Consider the following 17,996-nt stretch of genomic DNA (forward strand, 5'->3'; position numbering starts at 1 on the left):
GTAAAGTAGGTATTTGCCTTTATACAGAATGAATTTTTAACTATTTGCTCTGATTTATAGGTTATGGTTCAATCTATTTCGAAGGAGATGTGAATTTGACAAATCTAAATTTGGATGATATTGTGCATATCCGAAGGAAAGAAGTAATTGTCTACTTAGATGATAACCAAAAACCGCCTGTGGGTGAAGGGCTAAATAGGTAAGAGTTTATGTATATCAGAAAATTATCAGCTAAATCATAGTTTTTTTTTCTGTCAACATAAATGTGTTTAGATGTATGCTTCTGTAGCTTGCTTTCCTTAGTAGAGTACATATATTGTCTCTGACTTAAAAGTATAAATGGCAAAGAAATGCTGTGTTATGATTTTGAACTCCTTTTCCCTGATTTTATTTTTTTAATTTTTTTTTTTACATCCCTTGGATTCTATTTTATTTTATTTTATTTCATTTCTTTTTTTTTTTTTGAGACGGAGTTTCACTCTTGTTGCCCAGACTGTAGTATAGCAGAATAACATCAGTTTACTGCAACCTCCAACTCCTGGGTTCAAGCGATTCTCCTACCTCAGCCTCCCAAGTAGCTGGGATTGTAGGCGCCCACTACCATGCCTGGCTAATTTTTGTATTTTCAGTAGAGACAGGGTTTCACCATGTTGGCCAGGCTGGTCTTGAGCTCCTGACCTCAAGTGATCCTCCCACCTCGGCCTCCCAAAGTGCTGGGATTACAGGTGTGAGCCACTGTGCCCAGCCTCCCTGATTTTATTGGGTCCAACTGCTAATTTCAAAAACTCTTTTTAATAGTGTTTTGCTTTATTCCTGTTTCTGCTGTGGCTATACTTAACTCTCTATTTTAGTGTGAGAGCCTAGCTTCTAATATAATATCTCTTTAGTCAAGTGAAAGGTCTGTAGTTAAAAATCATTTATCTTTATAACCTACCAACCCTGAATCAGGAAGAGATACAAAATCTGAGCAGATCGATCGATCCTTTGCTTTGCTTTACTTTGCTCTACCGTGCTGTGCTCTGCTTTGCTTTCCTTTTTTGTTTTCCTTTTCCTTTCCTTTCCCCTCCTTTCCCTTTCCTCTTCCCCTTCCCCTTCTTTTCTTTTCCCTTTCTCCTCTTTCTTTCTTTTCTTTCTTTCTTCTTTCGAGACAGGGTTTCACTCTTTTGCCCAAGCTGGAGTGCAGTCTTAGCTCACTGCAACCTCTGCCTCCTGGGTTCAAGTGATTTCCTGCCTCAGCCTCCAGAGTGGCTAGGATTATAGGTGCCCGCCACCATGTGCAGCTAATATTTGTATTTTTAGTAGAAACAGGGTTTCACCATGTTGCCCAGGCTCGTCTCAAACTCCTGACCTCAGGTGATCCACCCACTTCGCCTCCTGAATAGCTGTGACCACAGGGATGTACCACCATGCCCGGCTAATTTTTGTATTTTTTGTAGAGATGAGGTTTTGCCATGTTGCCTGCCCAGGCCGGTCTCAGACTCCTGAGCTGAAGTTTTTGGCCTGCCTTGGCCTCCCAAATTGTTGGGATTATAGGTGTAAGCCACCTTGCCCACCCTTAAATGATTTTCAGTAAGGTATAAAAATTACTTGGGGGTAGAGTGTGGTGTGGGGCACACATAAAAAAAACAAAAAGAAAAATATTTGATCGGGAGAAGACAATCTCTGCAACAGAGGATGCTGGCAAACTGGATATCCACATACAAAAGAATGAAGTTACATCATATACAAAGATTAACCCAAAATGGATAAAATACCTAAGTATAGGATCCAAAAATGTACAACTCTCAAAAGAAAACACAGAGGAAAAGCTTCATAACATTGGTTTTGGCAATGATTTCTCAGATACAACATCAAAAAGTGTAAGCAACAAAAGCAAAAATAGACAAATGATACTCTATCAAACGAAACCTTCTGCACAGCAAAAGACAAGTGAAAAGGCAACCTATAAGAATAGGAGAAAATATATGCCAATCATATTTGATAAGAAGTTAATAGCCAGAATGTAAAGAATCCTGTGATTCATGGCCGGGCGCGGTGGCTCAAGCCTGTAATCCCAGCACTTTGGGAGGCCGAGACGGGCGGATCACGAGGTCGGGAGATCGAGACCATCCTGGTTAACACGGTGAAACCCCGTCTCTACTAAAAAAAATACAAAAAACTAGCCGGGCGAGGTGGCGGGCGCCTGTAGTCCCAGCTACTCGGGAGGCTGAGGCAGGAGAATGGCGTGAACCCGGGAGGCGGAGCTTGCAGTGAGCTGAGATCCGGCCACTGCACTCCAGCCTGGGTGACAGAGCAAGACTCCGTCTCAAAAAAAAAAAAAAAAAAAAGAATCCTGCGATTCAACAGCAACAACAAAATAATAACCCATTTAAAAAAAGAGCAAAGAAAATGGGTGCAGTGGCTTATGCCTGTAATCCCGGCACTTTGGGAGGTGGAGAAGTGAGGATTGCTTGAGGCCAGGCTGGTCTCGAACAGAGGTTACAGCGAGCTGTGATCATGCCACTTCATTCCTCCCTGGGCAAGAGAGGGAGACCATGTCTCTGTAAACAAAAAACAAGAAAATATTGGCAAAGGACTTGAATTGACATTTCTCCAAAGATATACAAATAACCAAGAAGTACATGAAAAGATGCCCAACATCACTAATCATTAGAGAAATGCAAATCAAACCACAATGAGGTACCATACCCATTAGGAGGGTTACTAGAAAAAAAGATGGCCAGATGCGGTGGCTCATGCCTATAATCCCAATACTTTGGGAGGCCGAGGCAGGTGGATCACTTGAGCCCAGTCTGGCCAACATGGCAAAACCCCGTCTCTACGAAAAGTACAAAAACCTGTAGTCTCAGCTACTTGGGAGGCTGAGGTATGAGACTCACTTGAACTTGGGAGGCAGAGGTTGCAGTGAGCTAAGAATGTGCCACTGCACTCCAGCCTGGGTGACGGCGCGAGACTCATTCTAATAAGAAATTAACATGTGTCTGCCAATGTGGAGAAATTGGAACCTTTGTGCGCCATTGGCGGGAATGTATAACAGTGCAGCCACTGTGGAAGACAGTATGGTGGTTCCCGTAAGAGTTAAAAAGAGAATTACTGTCTGATCTAGCAGCCCCACTTCTGGGTATATATGCAAAATTGAAAGCAGGATTTCAAGCATTTGTATGCCCGTGTTCATAGCAACACTATTCACAACAGCCAGTAGGTAAAAGTCGCCCAAATGTTCACTGATAAGTGAATGGGTAAACAATGTGATATATACATGCAATAAAACACTATTCAGCCTACAGAGAAGATTAACATGGCCCCACAGAAGGATAACACACAAATTCATGAAGTGTTCCGTATTTTTTATTTTAAAAATTTAAAAATATATGTTATTCAGCCTCAGGAAGCAAATTCTGATATATGCTACAACATGGATGAACCTTGAGGACACACTAAGTGAAGTAAGCCAGTCACAAAAAGTCAAATAGTATATTGTAATGTATCTGGGATAAGTCAACTTCATAGAAACAAAGTAGAGTGGTATTTGCCAGGGGATCCAGGAAGCAGGAAATAGAGAGCAGCATCTACCTATTACATCCTAGTCACTGTGTTTAGGTGTAAGGCATACAAAATGAATAGGATACAGCACTTGAACTCTGGTGTTAATATTAGAAGTGGTACACTACCACTCTTGTAGTCATCTTCACACCAATATTCCTCATACTTCATTTTCGAAGCATTTGTTTTTAGTAAATAGGTAGTAGCTGTTTTTTTTTATTATATAGTACAGTAACCCTTTACATAAGACTTGGTTCATACCACTGGACTGTAACTTAAGTTAGTGATTCCTAGCTTAAGTGTGAAAATTAGATTGGAAATAATTGATGTACTGTGGTAATTTAAATAAATGTGATCTGACTCTAGAACCAGATACTGAGTTAGTCAGTGTAGGAGTGACTCCTTGCTCTTAGGCTTATGGGGCAAAATTCACTTTATGACACATGCAGAATAATTCCAAGGCAACATAGTTACCATTATTCACTATTTATGTGTTAGGTGGCTTTCTGGTCTTATATATGAAGCGTTTTTACTTTAACTGGTTACTTTAATTGGTTATGTTTTACAGGAAGGCTGAAGTTACATTGGATGGAGTTTGGCCAACAGATAAAACATCTCGTTGTTTAATAAAGAGCCCAGATCGCCTTGCTGATATCAACTATGAAGGAAGATTGGAAGCAGTTTCAAGGAAACAGGGAGCTCAATTCAAAGAATACCGGCCTGAAACTGGTTCTTGGGTGTTTAAGGTATAGTCATTTAACCCAGTTCAGACTTTATAATTATAAACTATATTTGGGGTCATAAAACATTTATGTTGGAAGAGATCCTTTCCTAAATTCTATTGATTGATTGATGGGGGTCTTGCTTTGTTGCTCAGGCTGGAGTACAATGGTGGGATCATAGCTCCCTGCAGCCTCAAACTCCTGGGCTAAAGCAATCCTTCTGCCTCAGCCTCCCAAGTAGCTGGGACTACAGGCATGAACTACCATGCCTGGCTACTTTTTAAAAATTTTTGTAAAGATGGGATTTCTCAGTGTTGACAAGGCTGGTCTCCAACTCCTGGGATCAAGCAATCTTCCCTCCTTGGCCTCCCAGAAGTACTGTGATTACAGGTGTAAGCCACTGCACCCAGCCAAATTCTCTAAATTTATTTTTTTAAATTTGGAAAGAGATGTACAGATACATTATGATTCGCTCCAAGCTACAAACCTAGTTAAAATTCAGCGGTAATGAGCTCTTATAAACTCTGGGCTCATGATTGAAGTCCTCTACCCACTTCCTATGAGGATTTATAAATACATTTCTAAGGTATAGTTTTTCTAATGTTTGTTATCATTAGGGGCTTCAGTAATTCATCAGGCAGTTTTCTGTTGGATCAACTCTTCCTATGTAATTGTCATTCTTACTTTTAAAGATTTTTGGAGATGAAGAGGTTGACTGTCCTTAGTAGTTTAACCCAATGATTTCCTCCCATTCTGGGCTGGTTGAATTTAACTTGTTAAGGCCCTTGCGTAGATAGAGGATAACAGACAATATATGTCTGTGAAAATCGTAAGTCTTTGGATTAAGTTTCCTATATTAATGATTACAGTTTAAGTGACATTTTAATGTATATTATGTAATATTTATTAATTTACTAGTGTGAGCAACTAGTACATACATCAGACGTCTTCTAAATCTTACATAGAAGTGTGATAGGTGACATATTTTGCTTCAAATACTTTGATATTTCTCCCTTTTTCTTTCTTTTTTCTTAAGGTAATGCTGCAAGATTGCAAAGGCAGGTATTGTGAAAGCATAATGTTTAAGTTGATTTTGTGGGGTTCCTCTCTTCCTTAGGTCTCCCATTTTTCTAAATATGGCCTTCAGGATTCTGATGAAGAGGAGGAGGAGCATCCATCTAAAACTAGTACAAAGAAGTTGAAGACTGCTCCTTTGCCTCCTGCAGGCCAGACTACCCCCTTGCAGATGGCTCTTAATGGCAAACCTGCACCTCCACCTCAGGTAGAGAAAGGACAGTGAATTTGAATGGAATCCGGGATACCGAAGTTGAAAGCAAGTCATTCAGCTAATACAAAGCTGTTTTATGACCCTTGGAACTTTGAAGAGTACAAACATTGGCAATCACGTTGAAACAATTACAAGGGAGGGCGTGAGGTCATGCAGGCGTCTGTCTTTTTACTTGAGAGATTTAAAGAATTATCTTGCTGTTTGGATTATTCCTCTACACATTGTCATTTTTAAACCCTTCATTCTCTCATTTGGATTTGCTGAATTCTCTGCTCAGTGATTAACTTAAGATTTGCTCATGTGGGTTCATGCACAGTAAATTCTGCTTTTATGGAATACCTGATGTGCAGTTTAATCTTTTTCTTTACCTCCATGTTTTTTAAAAGTTAAATTAGCTTTCTGAAAGGGTTTTTGATCTCCATTTTTTTCAAATTGTTTACGTATACTTGGGTAACCTTGTTATTTGTATTTTAATAGTACATAATCTTTATGAAAAATAGTTTTGGAATGTAAATGAATTATTTGGCTTGGGGAGATTAGGGCCTACATTATTTATCACAATTACTTGTATCATTGATACGGGATTTCTTTGTAAAGCATCCTCTACCTCTCAGCTGCTGAAAGCTAGACCTTTGGGATTTTCCATGCTATAATTCTTATGGCTGCTGAAATGTGTGGTTTTTATGATTTATTAAATAATCTCTTGGGAGGCATTTCTGGAGAATGTGTGTATATACATGTTTGCGCGTACAGAGTGAGGGGAGGGTATGATAAATGTGGGAAACTGGAAATATATTGACTTTTATGTTTATAATCTTTGTAGCATTTAGAATGCCCCTAAGAAATCTCCATTGACAAATGAAATGCTATAAGTAGACTTGGTTTTCCAGTTATCCATATTCATTTTGTCTCATATGCTTTGTATCATCTCCTTCTTTCCTAATTTTTTATAATCTTACATATATATATATTTCTTATAAATATATATATATTTCTGAGGGAAAGAGTCAGATGGCCTTATTTTCTGTAATAAAAGTAATATGTAGGATCTGAAAAATACCTCTTTACAGTTGGCCCAACTGAAAAAGAAAAGCTTCATTTATGGACAGACAGGAAAATGTTTGTAATGTTGACAATGAATAGTTCCAGGTTCTTTAATTGCCAGAATAGAAATAGTAGAAAAATAACTGTAAACTCCTATATTGACACTTGTGTATGTGAGAGCTCTTTGAAAAATTGAGCACCCAAAAATATCAGATCAAGGTTCTAGCAAAAAGAGGTAGTAAGGATTTAAAATGGGCAAGTAGCTTTTTTTTTTTTCTTCACTTTTTTTTTCCCTTCAGAAAGAGTCTCACTCTGTTGCCCAGGCTGGAGTGCACTGGAGCAGTCTCGGCTCACTGTGGCCTCTGCCTCCCAGGTTCAAGCAGTCTCATTCCTCAGCCTCCCAAGCATCTGGGACTACAGGGCCGCACCACCACGCTCATTTAATTTTTTGTTTTTAGTAGAGAGTGGATTTTGCCATGTTGGCCTCAACTCATGTTGTCTTGAGCTCCTGGCCTCAAGTGATCCTCCCACCTTGGCCTCCCAAAGTGCTGGGATTACAGGTGTGAATTACCACACCTAGCCTGAAATGGGCAAGTAGCTTTGACTGAGGAAGTGGAAATGGGCTTTGACCTTTTGGTTGGGAAGAGCAGAAATGAGAGAAATGGATAGAGGTATTTAGATATCCAGACTTTAGGTTTTGTTTACTTGTATTATTTTCGAAGGCCTTGAGCTTGGTATGTTGGAGCAGAAATGTAGGACTCTAGAGAATTCTTTCATATTTATTGCTCACTGACCCAAGTGAGGCAGATGGGAAATGCCAGTGGGTTTGTTATTAGCACCAAAGACCCTACATTTTACTTGGCATGGGGAAACTACTTGTGCCATTTGAGTAAACTAGAAACAGCAGTCTTCTCTGTGTCAAAATGACTGCATACTGTCACCCCTTAAAGAGGTTGATTGCACAACTTCATCTTATTTTTTTTCATGGGGGAGAAAGGCCTGTTTCTTTAGGTATTTAGGAAGATGTGTATTTTTCTTTAATAGTCACATTTATTCCATTACCTTTTATATAATATCGTCAGTCCCTGTTTCCAGTTGGTTCTTAAGCCTCACTTTTGCTCTTAAAAAAAGCAAGTAAGTCTAAGCAACCAGAAAACATAAAGGTAACTAAATTTTCATGTGATCTTCTCTCCTGTACCTTTTAGGTTAGAGAAAATGTTGGTTGGCAGATAAACCTTAGTCACACAGATGAATTAAGGTAGTTGCAGAGTGTTTTGTTCTGTGGTTAGAACATTAGTTTCAAAATCCTGGTCTGGGATCCAATTTCCACCTGGCTGCATCAATGCCCTGGTAAGCTTAACTTAGATTCCACAGATTTGGCATGGGGCTCAGGCATATTTATATTTTAATGCTTCTCCCCAGGTGGTTGAAATGTGCAATCAGGTTTCAAAACTGTGTTGAAAGACCTCAGGCCTTTGGCACTCAGATACTACATGTAGGTTTTTACCTCAGCCTTCTAACTGAAGAGTGACTTGTGTTCAGTAACATCAAGGCAGGCTAATTGGCTTGCTCAGGAGCAGTATTGTTAACTAAGTGAATCCATTCAAATAAGTTAATAACTTTTTTTTTTTCCCTGAGGCAAAGTTTTCCTGTGTTAGGCTGGTTGAACTCTTGGGGATCAAGCAATCCTTCCCACCTCAGCCTCCCAACTAGCTGGGACTGCAGGTGCATGCCATCATGCCAGCTAATTTATTTATTTATTTTTTTAGAGACAGGATCTTGCTATGTTGCCCAGGCTGGTCTCGGATTCTTGGCCAAATGAGTATCCTGCCTTGGCCTCCCAATATGATGGGATTATAGAACCGGGAGCCACAGTGCCCTGCCTAAATAAGTTTTAAACTTTTTTTAAAGGAAAAAGTGATTATTTTTTGTGGAGATGGGGTCTCAGTATGTTGCCTGTGCTGGTCTTGAACTTCTAGGCTCAAGTGATCTGCCTCAGCCTTGCAAAGTGCTGGGATTACAAGTATAGGCCACCACGTCCAGCCAAAAACATTCTTTACAGTTAGAAAACTAGTTATTTTTGAGACAGGCAACAATAGTAGTTATATTGGATCAAACTGTTTACCTGAGAGGACAGTATGAATTATTTAAATGCCTGTTTGACCTTGGACTTGTCATTCACTCTGTTGAATGAGGGTGTCTTGATATATCTTACTTTTCCTACTGAATTAAGCAATGCTCTATCTTTAGGTATTGGCAGCCTTGTTTGAATGAGGAACAGTCTTTGAGATATCTCAAGTCATTAAAGGTTTCAGTTTTGAAACCTTACCCTCCATATATTTAGAGAATCATTTTACATATATAATCTGTGCAGTTAGTATTAGTAATGGGCCATGCCATTATTTGGTAATAAATGTGATGCTGTCTTCAAGAGATTAACTGTAGGAAAGGGAGAGTTAAAATGGTGTCCTAGTTGACTGCTTCTTCCTGTACATGCCTTCCTTTTCCATAGACCTCCCAGTAGGCTTTCTCTTCCCTTTCCTCAGTTACTTCTGAGCCATCTTTTTTTTTTTTTTTTTAAGTACACTTTTCTTTTCAGGACTGGCCTAAAAAGGGTACCTGATCTGCCAAGATATCCAGGAAAATAAGTACATAGACAACTTTGGGGGAGTTTGTTGCAATTACTTAGATATACTTTAACAAAATTTACCTAGAAGGTATTCTAGGCACTTAACCATAGTTTCATAGTAATTCGCTTCCCCCTTGTCCACTTATTAGATATCTTGTAGCTTTGAAGTCTGTTTGTGTGAATAGAGTAAATAAAAACTTGATCTTTAGCATTCTTCATAAACATATGATAAGTCCCTTAGGTCTCTAATCTAGTTATGTAATGAAATCCTCTCATTTTATCTGAAACAGTGTTCACAGTGAGCATCTCTTGATATTACCAGTATTTGGTGAATAGTGTAGTAAATTGGAACCACTCTCCCCCTCCCCATTTTTTCTTTCCTCCCACTCACTCTTCTTATCTTTTTATAGTTTACTGCTTTCTCTACCATGTGCCAAGCACTGCATTAGGTAGTAGAAATAAGTAAATAAGTGTTGAACTTAGTGATGTGCTAGACACAGAAAACAGTAAGCCATAAACCATTTTATCAAGCCTCCACAATCTGTTGAGCCAAATATATATATACTTACGAAGTAGGAGTTTTCCCAGAGTTCTTAAAATTTATTTATTTTTATATATATGTTTTGAGACAGAGTCTCACCTTGTTGCCCAGGCTGGAGTGCAGTGGCATGATCTTGGCTCACTGCAACCTCCACCTACTGGCTTCAAGCAGTTTTCCTGCCTTAGCCTCCCGAGTAGCGGGGATTACAGGCATGCGCCACCATGCCCAGCTAATTTTTGTATTTTGAGTAGAGACGGGGTTTCACCATGTTGGCCAGGCTTGTCTCAAACTCCTGACCTCAGTTGATCCACCTGCTCTGGCCTCCCAAAGTGCTAGGACTACAGACGTGAGCCACCGCACCCAGCCTTTTTTTTTTTTTTTTTTTTTTTTTTTTTTTTTTTTTTTTTTTGAGGTGAAGTTTCACTCTCATCCAGGCTGAAGTGCAATGGCACAATCTCGGCTCACTGCAGCCTCCACCTCTCAGGTTCAAGCAATTCTCCTGCCTCAGCCTCCTAAGTAAGTGGGAGTACAAGCACCCGCCACCACACCTGGCTAATTTTTGTATTTTTAGTAGAGACAGGGTTTCTTCATGTTGGCCAGGCTGGTCCCGAACTCCTGACCTCAGGCGATCCACTTGCCTCAGCCTCCCAAGGTACTGGGATTACAGGCGTGAGCCACTGTGCCCAGCCACTGTTCTTAAAATTTAAATGGGAGCCCTGGGTTTTATCATCAGGGCTTTTCCTCCTTCGGGACTTTTTTTTTTTTTTTTTTTTTTTTTTTTTTTTGAGACAGAGTCTCATTCTGTTGTCCAGGCTGGAGTGCAGTGGCACAATCTTTGCTCATTACAACCTCCGCTGCCTCCCGAGTAGCTGGAATTACAGGCATGTACCACTACATCGGCTAATTTTTGTATTTTTAGTAGTGACGGTTTCACCACCATGTTGGCCAGACTGGTCTTGAACTCCTGACCTCAAGTGATCTGCCCATCTTGGCCTCCCAAAGTGCTGGGATTACAAGCTCGAGCTATCACACCCGGTCTAGAATTTTTTTTGGTTTGAAAATATTTCAAATATTGGCTTAGTCATTTGCTAACATTTAGGATATAGGTAGTTGAATTTGTATTGTACCAATTAATTTACAGTGTGTTTCAGCTTTGAGTGTTTACCCTTTTAAATCATAGACTGTTATAGTTGTCTTTGAAACTGCTTACTAAATGTAAATATAACTCTTGACATTTTTAAACATAAAGGGATTCTTCCCAGATTAAAATTGTTCCTAATATTATTACTTTGTTTTTTGGAAGAGTAGATAGTGCTTGTGTCTTACGTGGTACTGCACAAGTAGAGCCCAGCTAACCTTAGGATTCAGTAACCCAAAAGTTAAGTTCCAGACCCAAGATTGTGTTGACTAGAAATTTATTTCTAAATGTTTTTAAGAAAAACCAAAGTTACTGGCAACTTTGATATTTGTACCTTTTGTTCTCTTTTTCCAGTGGCTTCTGGCTACAAGGCAGTGTTAGGAAGAGGTGACCCTGTGTAAATCAGAAAATTGTAGTTGCTAGCTAGATCAAGTAAAGCATAATCTTTGTCTCTGAAGACCACCATTTGTTTCACTATGGGTGCTGGTTTAGGTCCCAGACACCAGGTCATAATATTAGAATGAGATGATTACATGAATCCTTATTTGGATCAAAGTACTTTTATAAGGGTTATTTTGGGGCAATTGATTTTAAATCACTAGCAAATCTGCTACCTTACCTCACTATAGAATGGGCTGAATCTAATAATTGCTATATCATATTCTGAATAAAGTAAATCTGATTTAGAATCTCTTTGTCTGTTTGGTGTAATTTAATGCTGCTTTCCTGATCTTTCTGCTGTCTACAGAGCCAGAGCCCAGAGGTGGAGCAGTTAGGGAGGGTTGTGGAACTGGACAGTGACATGGTAGATATCACCCAGGAGCCAGTTTTGGATACCATGTTAGAAGAGAGCATGCCTGAGGATCAGGAACCTGTGTCTGCCTCGACACATATTGCATCTTCACTGGGAATTAATCCACATGTCTTACAGGTGACGTCCTAACCCACCTTTTTTACGACAGAAAGCCAAACTAATATTTTATCTCCATTGCATAGGATCAGGTATCTTCCTTGGTTATTAAGACCATTGAGTGCTCACTGTAATGGGAAAAAAAAAAATACAAGAATATGGCCAATATCTGGGCCTCATTCTCTTATTCAGGGAGAGAAGGCTATATTGAGAACTAGTAGATAGGGCTTCTGGTTTTAACTGCATTAGAATCCAGAGTCCTAGTTCCAATCCCAATTTTGTTGTGTTTTGTTTTTGAGACAGTTTCTTCGCTCTGTCACCCAGGCTGGAGTGGAGTGGTGCAATACTGGTTTACTGCAGCCTCCACCTCCTCGGTTCAAGTGATTCCCCTCTCCCAGCCTGCCGAGTAGCTGAGATTACAGGCATGTACCACCACCACACCTGGCTAATTTTGTGTGTGTGTGTGTGTGTGTATATTTTTAGTAGAGACGGGGTTTCACCATGTTGGTCAGTGTGGTCTCAAACTCCTGACCTCAGGTGATCTGACCACGTTGGCCTTCCAGAGTGCTAGGATTACAGGCATGAGCCACTGAACCCCGCCCCAATCTCAATTTTGTAACTATTACTTTGTGACTTTAGGCAAGTCATTTAACATCTGTGAGTACTGATTTTTCTCTGTAAAATATTTGTCTACATCACAGGGTACTTTTAAGACTCTGTATGTGCTCTACAAAATTTAAAAATTTTAATACCTGGCAGCACAGGTTTTTAAAACTATGTCTTTACTTCCCTTTATCCCAATGTGTTTTGGCATGTTATGTGTTTAACCTTTGGCTTATGTTTGACTTTAAAATTATTTTATCAGCAAACATAGCAGCTGTTGTGTGCCAGGCTCTCGTGAGACGCTATAGATAGAAGTATTGTATGAATTCTGCCTTTCAAGCACATACAGTGTAATGGGGTCTATCCATCACACAAATATACTAGCTCTGTACACAGCCTTGAGGAGGAGCAATATTTTTGGTGGTTGTAAACTGAATTTTTTTGGTACTGCCTTTCGATTCTGGGAAGCACATTCATTCTATAGATATTGCCTTTTTAGATCATGAAAGCATCGTTGCTTACTGATGAAGAAGATGTAGATATGGCACTGGATCAACGCTTCAGTCGCCTTCCTTCCAAAGCAGATACTTCTCAAGAAATCTGTTCTCCGAGACTTCCCATTTCAGCATCCCACTCATCGAAAACTCGTTCACTAGGTACAGTATAAAAGATGCTATTTTACAAGAAAGCTATACAGTCATCAAATCCTGCTTTTCACTTTTCTTCTTCTCACCCAAGTGGACTTCTCTAGCAGATATCTGCCAGACAGCTATACCTGTGACATAAGGATGCTAAGAGAAATTGTACTCATAAGTATTAAGAGTAGCCAGGTTTTTTGTTTTTAGAGACAGGGTCTCTCTCTCTGTTGCACAGACTGAGAGTGCAGTTATGCAGTTGCGCTCACTACAGCCTTGAGCTCTTGGGCTCAAGCAGTCTTCCTGTCTCCGCCTCCTGAGTAGCTAGGACTACAGGCATATACCACCACTGAACTAATTGTTTTTTTAAATGTTTGTAGAGATGGATCTTGCTATCTTGCCCAGGCTGGTCTTGAACTTCTGGCCTCAAGTGATCATCCTGCCTCAGCCTCCCAAAGTGCTGAGATTACAGGTATGCGTCATTGCACCTGGCAGGAGTGGCTGGTTTTTAAGAACTGTAATTACCTCTGTTTGTGCAGATGCAGAAGTGTATGGAGAAAAAAAGCATTTGTGCTTTGTTTAGGTTCAAGTTTTTGTTTGCTTATGATTGTGAATTAGATAGTTCAAGTTCTGACTTCCCAATTTTTATAACATTACTTAGAGAGTTCAGCAAGTTGTCCTGCACTGTACTCTTGTTGTGCAGTCCCAAAAGCACTGTCCTACTGTCTTCTAGGGACAAGTATTGCTTCTCATAATGCACAGAGCACATCAGATTTTTACATTTTGCTAAACCTTTTTAAATTCCCAGCGAAGTGGTTACATATTTGATTTTTAAGTTTTTTCTAGTGGCCTTGTAACTATGTGGGATTGGAAATAAAGTTTTAATATCAGCAAAAAACTGAAGCAGATGTAGTTTCAACATATTTTGAAAGCCAGAGGAACTGGCAGAAAAACATTTGTTTATATTACCATAAAAACTAAATATTTTTCAATTCTTTTGAGTTCCCTTATTATCAACTTTGCTTTTTAAACGTATTTTTAACTTCCCTTTGATATAGAGGAAAGAAAGAAAATATTTTAACCAATAAAGTATCAAACACTGTTAATAACCTTTTCCATAATGGATACTAAATCTGATACTTTAGTAACTGTTAACTCCATGCTTTAGACAAAAGCCATGTAAAATTGGGAAACAGGCACTGGTAATAAGAACTGTCCTTCAGCGGGGCACAGTGACTCATGCCTATAATCCTAGCGCTTTAGGAGGCTGAGGAAGGAGTATGACTTGTGGCTAGGATTTGGAGAGCAGCCTGGGCAACATAGCAAGACTCCATCCCTATAATAGCTAGCTAGCTAGCTAGATAAAAATTTAAATGTTAAAAAAATTTTTTTTTAAGAACTGTCCTTCAGAAGGTCACATGTGCAATTGTAAGATACCTAGTGTGTTCTTATTTCATTGACTGTAGCTAAGAGTAGAATAGGAATTTGAGTTTTGATCATACTTTTATATGTCCTAAGAAATCGTTACCTTTAGGATTCTGATAAGGGCGTCAGCAGTGGTGCGAGACTTAACCTTGGCTTATCTCCTAGTCCTGTCACTTTGTGAATTTGGACAAGTTACTTCTCTGAACTCAGTTTTCTCATATATACAGTAGGAATGATAGTAATGCTAATCATTTAAAAGTTTTTGAGGCCAAGTGCAGTGACTCATGCCTGTAATCCCAGCACTCTGGGAGGCTGAGGCAGGTGGATCACGAGGTCAGGAGTTCAAGACCAGCCTGGCCTAGATGGTGAAACTCAGTCTCTACTAAAAATACAGAAAAATTAGCCAGGTGTGGTGGTGGGTGCCTGTAATCCCAGCTACTCAGGAGGCTGAGGCAGAGAATTGCTTGAACCCAGGAGGCAGAGGTTGCAATGAGCCGAGATCATACCACTGCACTCCAGCCAGGGCTACAGGGTGAGATTCTGTCTCCTAAAAAAAAGTTTTTGAAGAGTGTAATGAAATAACCTACACAAATGGCTTATACATAGTCTGCTGCATATTTTTAAACAGTATTAATAGTGTTGTTGCTTTTATTATTGTTGTAGATGTCATTATCATCATCATTAGAATCTTGTCCTGATTTCCTAGTTCAAAGAGTAATTTTTGCAAAATCTGACTTAGCCTGCTTCTGGTCATCCACATCTGATATAAGTAATTTGATAAAACGTTGAATGATTTCAGCCTTACTGATTTTTGTTATTGTTCAGGAAACAATAGCTTGTGTTTTGTAATAGTCTTTCTCCCCTTCATTCCCTCTTCATTTCAGTTGGTGGGTTACTACAATCAAAATTTACAAGTGGAGCTTTTCTTTCACCAAGTGCCTCTGTGCAAGAATGTCGTACTCCCAGAACAGCATCTTTAATGAATATCCCATCCACATCCTGTTGGTCTGTTCCTCCACCCCTGACTTCTGTGTTCACAATACCCAGCCCAGCCCCTGAGGTTCCGTTGAAAACAGTGGGTACACGTAGGCAACTAGGCCTAGTCCCTCGTGAAAAGTCTGTCACCTATGGCAAGGGAAAACTCTTGATGGACATGGCCCTATTCATGGGACGCTCATTTCGTGTTGGTTGGGGTCCCAACTGGACTCTTGCTAATAGTGGAGAACAGCTGAATGGCTCTCATGAACTAGAAAATCATCAGATTGCTGATTCTATGGAGTTTGGATTCCTGCCCAATCCAGTAGCTGTTAAATCGTGAGTCACATTTCATGATGCTTTTTGAGAAAGACAACATGATAGGTGAAAAAAACTATTCATTATCAGGAGGTTAGGGCCCTGCTTTGTCATCTTTCTAGATACAGTCTTAGAGAGTGTGTATATTTTTTTTGGTTTTTTTTTTGAGACGGAGTTTCGCTCTGTTGCCCAGGCTGGAGCGCAGTGGCACAATCTCAGCTCGCTGCAACCTCTGCCTCCTGATCTCAAGCTCTTCTCCTGCCTCAGCCTCCTGATAAGCTGGGATTACAGGTACATGCCACCACACCCAGCTAATTTTTGTATTTTTAGTAGAGACGCAGTTTCACCATATTGGCCAGGCTGGCCTTGAACTCCTGACCTCAGGTAATCCACCTTAGCCTCTCAAAGTGCTGGGATTACAGGCGAGAGCCACTGCACCTGGCCCATTTTTAAATAGTAGAAGATAATTGTGTAATTATAAATAAATGATTAATAAGATGACTGTTTTGCACCATCAGATTATGAAGAGTATATAATATTTACCTAATGGCTAAACTTTAGTTGGAAAAGTAACAGACCCAAAGCTAATACTGCAGCATTCCTTTGGTTTTCAGCCTTTTTATTGAATTAGCTGTTTTTTTCCTGATTTTTTGCTTAAAAATTAGTGATTTCTTCATATACAAATGATATTCTCAACTAAGCACATTTCCTGTGTCTTTCATAAAGTAGGTGTATGAACCGTGGAGAATCCATGTATAAGTATTTAGACATTCTGTATATATATATGTATGTTATAGTCTATTCATATATAGTTATATGTTTCTCTGCCTTCCCGATTAACAAGTGCATATATGTGGGTATAGTTCTGCCTATACTTTATATATATAATAAATATATATGCCTTACAGATAATATATAAATTTTTCTGGTAGCTGTCAGACAGTATGTATGCAGTGTCCTATGTAAAATATGTGACATTTTCATATTTACTTTTTATAATTATAACAAATTATGTCATCTTTGCAACAGATTAAATTAAGGTGATCACCTTTTTTTTTTTTTGGAGACGGAGTCTCGCTCTGTCGCCCAGGCTGGAGTGCAGTGGCCGGATCTCAGCTCACTGCAAGCTCCGCCTCCCGGGTTTACTCCATTCTCCTGCCTCAGCCTCCCTAGTAGCTGGGACTACAGGCGCCCGCCACCTCGCCCGGCTAGTTTTTTGTATTTTTTAGTAGAGACGGGGTTTCACCGTGTTAGCCAGGATGGGCTCGATCTCCTGACCCCGTGATCCGCCCGTCTCAGCCTCCCAAAGTGCTGGGATTACAGGCTTGAGCCGCCACGCCCGGCCGGTGATCACCTATTATCCTTCATATTTATGTATTTTTGAGACAGTGTCTCACTTGTCACCTAGGCTGGAGTGCAGGTGCATAAGTCTCCACTTCCTGGGCTTAAGTGATCTTCCCACCTCAGCTCCCCAAGTAACTGGGACTACAGGTGCACACCACCATGCTTGACTAATTTTTTGTATTTTTTGTAGGGATGGGGTTTCACCATGTTTCCTGAGCTCAAGTGTTGCTCTACCTTGGCCTCCCAAAATGCTGAGATTACAGGCGTGAGCCACCCTGCCCAGACTATCCTTCATTTTTAAAGTTGCCTTTGAAAAAATAAAAAACAGCAATGTCTCTTGAACCTCACAATTAAGAATGTTGATCCTAAATTTAGTTATTCTAGGTTAAGCATTATCTTGTGAATTTTGAAGGTTATTAATATCAGTCTTGAAAATTGGATCAAGGGACCAGGTACAGTGGCTCACGCCTGTCATCCCAGCACTTTGGGAGACCAAGGTTAGGGCAGGGTAGACCAAGGTAGGTCACTTGAGGTCAGGAGTTCAAGACCAGCCTGGCCAACATGGTGAAACCCCGTCTCTACTAAAATGTGCACGATGGTGCACATTTGTAATCCCAGCTACTAGGGAGGCTGAGGCAGAAGAATCGCTTGAAGCCAGGAGGCGGAGGTTGCAGTAGCTGAGATCATGCCACTGCATTCTAGCCTCGGTGACAGTGTGAGACTCCATCTCAAAAAAAAAAAAAAAAAAAAAAAAATTGGAACAAGCCCAGCTTAGCTATATATATGCCCATTGTAATTTAGAATCAGTTCTTTAGTATCTATAAGCTTAGCCTCATGACTTTTGATACCCAAGTATAATTTGAGAAACAGGTATCCCACAA

General features: G+C 39.9%; 1 protein-coding gene and 1 non-coding gene across 10 annotated transcripts in view; both read left to right on the top strand.

Annotated features, from left to right (window-relative positions):
- Nucleotides 1-17,996, top strand: part of NUP98 (nucleoporin 98 and 96 precursor) — a 129,402-nt gene that overhangs the window by 82,393 nt on the left and 29,013 nt on the right. For all 9 annotated transcript variants that reach the window (XR_013404059.1, XR_013404060.1, XM_015115071.3 and 6 more), the window contains 6 exons: nt 61-199; nt 4,112-4,289; nt 5,383-5,547; nt 11,654-11,836; nt 12,918-13,074; nt 15,363-15,792. Coding sequence is in view for 7 of the 9 variants with exons in the window: in XM_015115071.3 (XP_014970557.3) it covers nt 61-199; nt 4,112-4,289; nt 5,383-5,547; nt 11,654-11,836; nt 12,918-13,074; nt 15,363-15,792 (1,252 nt within the window). In the remaining 2 variants the exon portion in view is untranslated. The remainder of the gene's footprint in view (nt 1-60; nt 200-4,111; nt 4,290-5,382; nt 5,548-11,653; nt 11,837-12,917; nt 13,075-15,362; nt 15,793-17,996) is intronic.
- LOC114672495 (U6 spliceosomal RNA) lies at nt 3,246-3,349 on the top strand. The gene has a single exon (XR_003722905.1). It is a non-coding gene; the product is annotated as a U6 spliceosomal RNA (small nuclear RNA).

The sequence above is a fragment of the Macaca mulatta genome, chromosome 14 (assembly GCF_049350105.2).
Source record: "Macaca mulatta isolate MMU2019108-1 chromosome 14, T2T-MMU8v2.0, whole genome shotgun sequence".
In the NCBI taxonomy this organism is placed as follows: Eukaryota; Metazoa; Chordata; class Mammalia; order Primates; family Cercopithecidae; genus Macaca; species Macaca mulatta.